The sequence below is a fragment of the Schistocerca piceifrons genome, chromosome 2 (assembly GCF_021461385.2).
Source record: "Schistocerca piceifrons isolate TAMUIC-IGC-003096 chromosome 2, iqSchPice1.1, whole genome shotgun sequence".
NCBI classification, from domain to species: Eukaryota; Metazoa; Arthropoda; class Insecta; order Orthoptera; family Acrididae; genus Schistocerca; species Schistocerca piceifrons.
In genome coordinates, this window is record NC_060139.1 from 807,854,114 (window position 1) to 807,860,818 (window position 6,705).

The window sequence follows — 6,705 nt, forward strand, 5'->3', positions numbered from 1 at the left end:
CTCTCTGGCGCTGTGGCTCAGTGTAGCCACCTTTCAACACCTTATCACGTACTTGTCTAAGGCTAAAAATGTGATCCATACAAGATCGTCCGACTGTAAAACCTCCCTGTTCCTCTCGCATGTTTCCCTCCATTTCATTCTCCAACCAATTTTTCAGTACAGCGCTAAAACGTCAGCTGACAGAAACCATAACACTAATTGCCATATAATTATTTCTACATCTAAATCTACGTAAATAGTCCGCAATCCACCATACGGTGCGTGGCGGAGGGTACTTCGCACCACAACTAGCATCTTCTGTCCCTGTTCCACTCCCAAACAGAAAGAGGGAATAATGATTGCCTATATGCCTCTGTACGAGCCCTAATCTCTCTTATCTTATCTTTGTGGTCTTTCCGCGAAGTATAAGTTGGCGGCAGTAAAATTGTACTGCAGTAAGCCTCAAATGCTGGTTCTCTAAATATCCTCAGTAGCGATTCACGGAAAGAACGCCTCCTTTGCTGCAGAGACTCCCACCCGAGTTCCTGAAGCATTTCCGTAACACTCGCGTGATGATCAAACCTACCAGTAACAAATCTAGCAGCCCGCCTCTGAATTGCTTCTATGTCCTCCCTCAATCCGACCTGATTTCAGTGCTTCTTGTGTCCTTTTTGACAGACAGCAGATATGTATGACAGACAACCACAATCTTGGTATTTCCTCTTCCTCCACAATTTGATTAGATGTAAGTCACACCATTTGAGAGTGTCCATGTTACCACAATTCCAACACAGCTCCTCTTGGTCAATTTACTTTCCGTTTCTTCTGCATCTCTATTACCTCTTCCTCTAGTGTAGGTTCTGTACTAGCTAATGTACCCGATGGAATAAGTAGAGAAATTGATACGCAGGCGGTCGGAGCAGCGTCAGATAGAAATGCTTACCCTAGGTTTGGGGCATAGGACGTATAACGTAAATGCTGTAGCGTCGAAAAAGAAAAAGAATTGGCAGCAAAATTCGTTTCGTTACACCGCGACGCCGTCGTACTTCCTCCGGAATGCAGCAGCGCGGAGGGGCACGCTGTGACTAGGGTGGGGCGTCAACTGGATTTCCGCCGTAGCCGGCCGGGCCGGAATGAAATAACGCGGCGCGCGTCTTATCGCGGGAGGCGCCGCGGTGCGGACCAGCGCCCCCGGCCGCGCTGGCTGCGAGACGCGCTGCCCTGCCCGGCTCTGCTCTGCCCTGGTCTGGTCAGCGCCGCGCTGCCTGCTGCAGCGACCGCGTGTCAGTCGCAGCGGCAGCGGCAACAGCAGCAGCGGCAGCAGCGGCAGCAGCGGCAGCAGCGGCGGCTCTAATTAAATCCACCGCCAGCTGCGCCGCGGCCACCGCTCCGGCTGCCGCGGACGTCCGTCGCCCGACGCTCCGGCCGCACAGCAGCATGTGGTGGACACCGACGTGCGGACCCGCTGCTCGTTTTTAATAAACGCCACCGGCGGGCGTAAAGAATTTGCTGATAGTGTCCGACTGTTCCACGACGGACCTACCACCACGTGACCGAGCCACGGAAAAGAAAAATACTCGGCGGGTCTGACTGTCTGAATGCGACATGGTGTAAAATAAAGCCCATTGTGTCGGTCATTTTTGCAGGTCGCCCTTGTGTGCAAGGACTGCATGCACGTGCTGGCTACAGCGTGGCAAATGAAAAGCGTTAGCCAGCAAAAATCACTGAGCAGTAAGGTACTAGACCACGAAAAACATAACTCATCATTAAAAAAAATTCTTTTAAAAAGCTCTTTCCGAACTGTTATTATGAATTTACACTACTGGCCATTAAAATTGCTACACCAAGAAGAAATGCAGATGATAAACGGGTATTCATTGGACAAATATATTATACTACAACTGACATGTGATTACATTTTCACGCAAAAAAAGAAAAAAATGGTTCAAATGGCTCTGAGTACTATGGGACTTAACAGCTATGGTCATCAGTCCCCTAGAACTTAGAACTACTTAAACCTAACCAACCTAAGGACATCACACAACACCTAGTCATCACGAGGCAGAGAAAATCCCTGACCCCGCCGGGAATCTAACCCGGGGCATTTTCACGCAATTTGGGTGCATAGATCCTGAGAAATCATCAGTAATTGCCATATAATTATTTCTACATCTAAATCTACATACATAGTCCGCAACAACTACCTCTGCCCAAATAACGACCTTGATACGCCTGGGCATTGAGTCGAAAACAGCTTGGATGGCGTGTATAGGTACAGCTACCCATGCAGCTTCAGCACGATACCACAGTTCATAAAGAGTAGTGACTTGGCATATTGTGACGAGCTAGCTGCTCAGCCACCGTTGACCAGACGTTTTCAATTGGTGAGAGATCTGGAGAATGTGCTGGCCAGGGTAGCAATCGAACATTTTCTGCATCCAGAAAGGCCCGTACAGGACCTCCAACATGCGGTCGCGCATTATCCTGCTGAGATGTAGTGTTTCGCAGGAATTGAATGAAGGGTAGACCCACGGGTCGTAACACATCTGAAATGTAACATCCACTGTTCAGAGTGCCGTCAATGCGAACAAGAGGTGACAGAGACGTGTAACCAATGGCACCCCATACCATCACGCCGGCTGATACGCCAGTATGGCGATGAGGAATACACGCTTTCAATGTGCGTTGACCGCGATGTCGCCAAACTCGGATGCGACCATCATGATGCTGTAAACAGAACCTGGAATCATCCAAAAAAATGACGTTTTGCCATTCCTGCACCCAGGTTCGTCGTTGAGTACACCATCGCAGGCGCCCCTGTCTGTGATGCAGCGTCAAGGGTAACCGCAGCCATGGTCTCCGAGCTGATAGTCCATGCTGCTGCAAACGCCGTCGAACTGTTCGTGGAGATGGTTGTTGTCTTGCAAACGTCCCTATCTGTTGGCTCAGGGATCGAGACGTGGCTGCACGATCCGTTACAGCCATGCGGATAAGATGCCTGTCATCTCGACTGCTAGTGATACAAGGCCGTTGGGATCCAGCACGGCGTTCCGTATTACCCTCCTGAACCCATCGATTCCATATTCTGCTAACAGTCATTGGATCTCGACCAACGCGAGCAGCAATGTCGCGATACGATAAACTGCAATCGAGATAGGCTACAATCCGACCTTTATAAAAGTCGGAAACGTGATGGTACGCATTTCTCCTCGTTACACGAGGCGGCACAAGAACGTTTTACCAGGCAAAGCTGGTCAACTGCTGTTTGTGTATGAGAAATCGGTTGGAAACTTTCCTCATGTCAGCACGTTGTAGGTGTCGCCACCGGCACCAATCTTGTGTGAATGCTCTGAAAAGCATATCACAGCATCTTCTTCATGTCGGTTAAATTTCGCGTCATTAGCACATCATCTCCATGGTGTAGCAATTTTAATGGCCAGTAGTGTATTTTAAAACGTGCAATTTGATGAACACAAGTAAGTGTAAGTAGATTCATAATAACATAAGCTGCTGACAAGATGAATCTTGCATACGCTGTTATTTATATACATTTGACGATGTTGGCGTTGATTTTGTGTTTCACAAGTGACGATGCCACTGTGGCTGCTGTGCAGTAGGACATGTTTTTATAAAACAGATCTGAAGATGGTCATTATGGTCTGATGACAAAAACTTTGCGATCATAGACGTAAAGTAAAGGAAATTGCTTCATAATAAGTCGTTACTGTTTGATATTTAAGCAACATACTTTCTGTCTCAGATCCACACATATTAAAAAGAGTAGGTACTTGTTTATGTATGTATGTTCCACATCACGTCCTAAACCCGCTGGACGGCTTTCAACCAAACTTGATACACGAGTTACGAGTACTTACTATCTGCAGAGAAATACTCTGGCAGTACGAACCAGCAACTTCCTATTGGGATAGGGGTGACAACGTGGATAGGGAATGGGGAGGGAGGACGAGATGCGCAGGGGAAGGAGGAGATGTATAGGGAGAGTGGCGGGGGAAGTGGCCAAAGATAGGGAAGAGGAGATGGTCATAGAGAAGAGGAGGAGGAGGTGGTGATGATAAGTTTTTACGAGACCAAACTGCTGAGGTCATCGGTCCCTAGGCTTACACACTTTTTAGTGTAACTTACACTAAGGTCAACACACATATCCACGCTCGAAGGAGGACTCGAGCCTCCGATGGGGGAAGCCGCCCGCACCGTGGCAGGTCGCCTTAGGCTGCGCGGCTACCCCACGCGGCAAGGACGAGGTGAACAAGGTTCAAATGGTTCAAATGGCTCTGAGCACTATGCGACTTAACTTCTGAGGTCATCAGTCGCGTAGAACTTAGAACTAATTAAACCTAACTAACCTAAGGACATCACACACATCCATGCCCGAGGCAGGATTCGAACCTGCGACCGTAGCGGACGCTCGGTTCCAGACTGTAGCGCCTAGAACCGCACGGCCACTCCGGCCGGCGGTGAACAAGGAAGTAAAGAGAAGCACATGGACAGAGACAGGGCTGAGGAGGAAGTGGATAGAGTGAGAAGGAAGTAGGAGATGGATAGAGATATTAAATTCACTAAACCTGCCAATGAATTCAAGTCTTACTAAAACAGAAAAACGAACTGAAACTATAGGGTTCCAGATATATACAAAATCGTAGATATTTGGTACTTGATTTTTGATTTTTCGCTTGTATATACTGACGCGAAAAATGAAGATTTGTACCAAGGCCAGGATTCAGACATGCGTCTGCCATTCACTAGGAAGAGGCACTAACCACTACGCCACCCTGACACAACCGCTGTGCACAACTGCATGGACCACCCTAGCGTGCCTCCTTCCCAATGACGCTCAGCGCACTTGGTACTCCCCATAAAATCAAACAGCATTGCAGAAGTTCTCCAACTGAAGTGGTACAGAAGCAGGGGACTCTGTATGAAATACAGGCATAGGTACTTAGGGGGCCTTTGAAATGCTGTTCGTGTTTAGGCGGTATACAGGGTGGGCTGAGGCCGTGAATGGAAATTTGATTGAGGAAGGACGGATCCTACGTCAGCGTGCAGTTGTCAAAGCCATTGTGCCAGAGTGGCATAGTTGTTAGCGCATCTGCCTAGTGCACACAGACCTGGCTTCGAATCCAGGCCGTACTTCAAATTTTTATTCGTCGCTTCAGTCTGTATGTATACATCACAGCTATTGTCATCTTTTTAAGATGGCAATTTTCACCACTTACACATGAAAATGTAGAAGAAAGAGCAACACTTGATCACCGAGAATGTTTGAATAAACATCCTGATTCATTTTAACGGTAACGAAGATGAGTGGACAGAAGACAAGACAACAAATCAGCTGACGACCACAAGAAGCCTGAGTCACACAGTCCACACACCACAGAATAAACGCCTCACTGAGTCATCTCGGGGCAGAATTTTTGACTAGTAATCAAAACATTCTGGGTCCCAAGTTCGATTCCAGTTACTGCTTAAACTCTGAATTAAAAATTACCGGCAATGACTGTCGAAGACTGCCTATAGAAGGAATTATCTTCGGTCTGCCAACGATCTTGTCAAAAAGGGTGAATGTGCGGACAGAGGTTCAGGCCACTCTCTTCTCTCTGTGTTAAGAAACTACCGCTAAATGACGGAAGAATGAGCAATGATCAATGGAATATGGGTGCAGAAGGCAATGGGAACCACTGCATTAAACATATTTAATTTGTATCCACAATACATGTGAGAAGTCATTGTGAAAGTGTTATGATGATCTGTCTACTCGCAAAAGATTTCGGGTTAGTCCCCATTACGATCTCCGCGAAGGAAGAAGGAAGGGAAGATAAGCTTAACGTCCCCTCGAAAGCGAAGTCATTACATACGGAGCACAATCTCGGTTTACGAAATATTAGGGGAGAAAATCAGTCGTTCCCTTCCAAAGAAACCATCTTGGTATTTGCCTGGAGCGATCATGGAAATCACTAAAAAGTTAAATCTGGATGGCAGGATGGGGATTTTTTTAACTGTCGTCTTGGCGAATGTTCAGTGTGCTAGCACAGACGCACACACACACACATGCACACACACACACACACACACACACACACACACACAAACTGAATATTCAACGAAAAGATAACATATTACCAGTCGGAGCGTGGAATGTCAGACGCTTCTGATCAGAAGCGACAGTAAACCAACGCCAGCAGCAATAGTCCTGATGTACAGTCGTGCTCAAAAGTATCCGAATGACCTGAATTCTATTTCGCCTGATTCGCATACAATCCTTATAACGCAGCTGTCTAGCAGGTCCTCTAATCGCTCCTCGGTACAGTCGTTTGACTATTGAAAATGGTTCCAACAAATCACCACTAGAAAACACTGCTCTGTATCACAATAACTGAAAATGTAAAGTAATACCACGATACTGCAAATATCAGGGAACACCTTATCACAGATAAGATTGTCCTTAAGGCTTGTTAGCTCACATTTATTACAATAAATGACATACCTGAAATGTTACCACTCTCATTATTACGTCAGATAGGTAATGCACGTAGTAAGTTCGACGTATTCATGATTTCCTCTTCAAAGTACATATTATTTAACACAAAATGACATTAAAAATTTAAGTTATTCACGAGCTGCTAGTTGAGAATATGAATGAACAAATTACACGACGAACCGTCTCGTTCTGCATATGGATTCAAACTCAGGTCATGCAGACTAAGCAAA

General features: G+C 46.6%; 1 protein-coding gene across 1 annotated transcript in view; it reads right to left on the reverse strand.

Moving 5' to 3' along the window:
- The window catches only part of LOC124775881 (antifreeze protein Maxi-like), a 41,907-nt gene extending 40,489 nt beyond the window's left edge, over positions 1-1,418 (reverse strand). The window contains exon 1 of the mRNA XM_047250715.1: positions 1,245-1,418. Coding sequence (XP_047106671.1) covers positions 1,245-1,418 — 174 coding nt within the window. The remainder of the gene's footprint in view (positions 1-1,244) is intronic.
- Between the last annotated feature and the right edge of the window lie 5,287 nt (positions 1,419-6,705).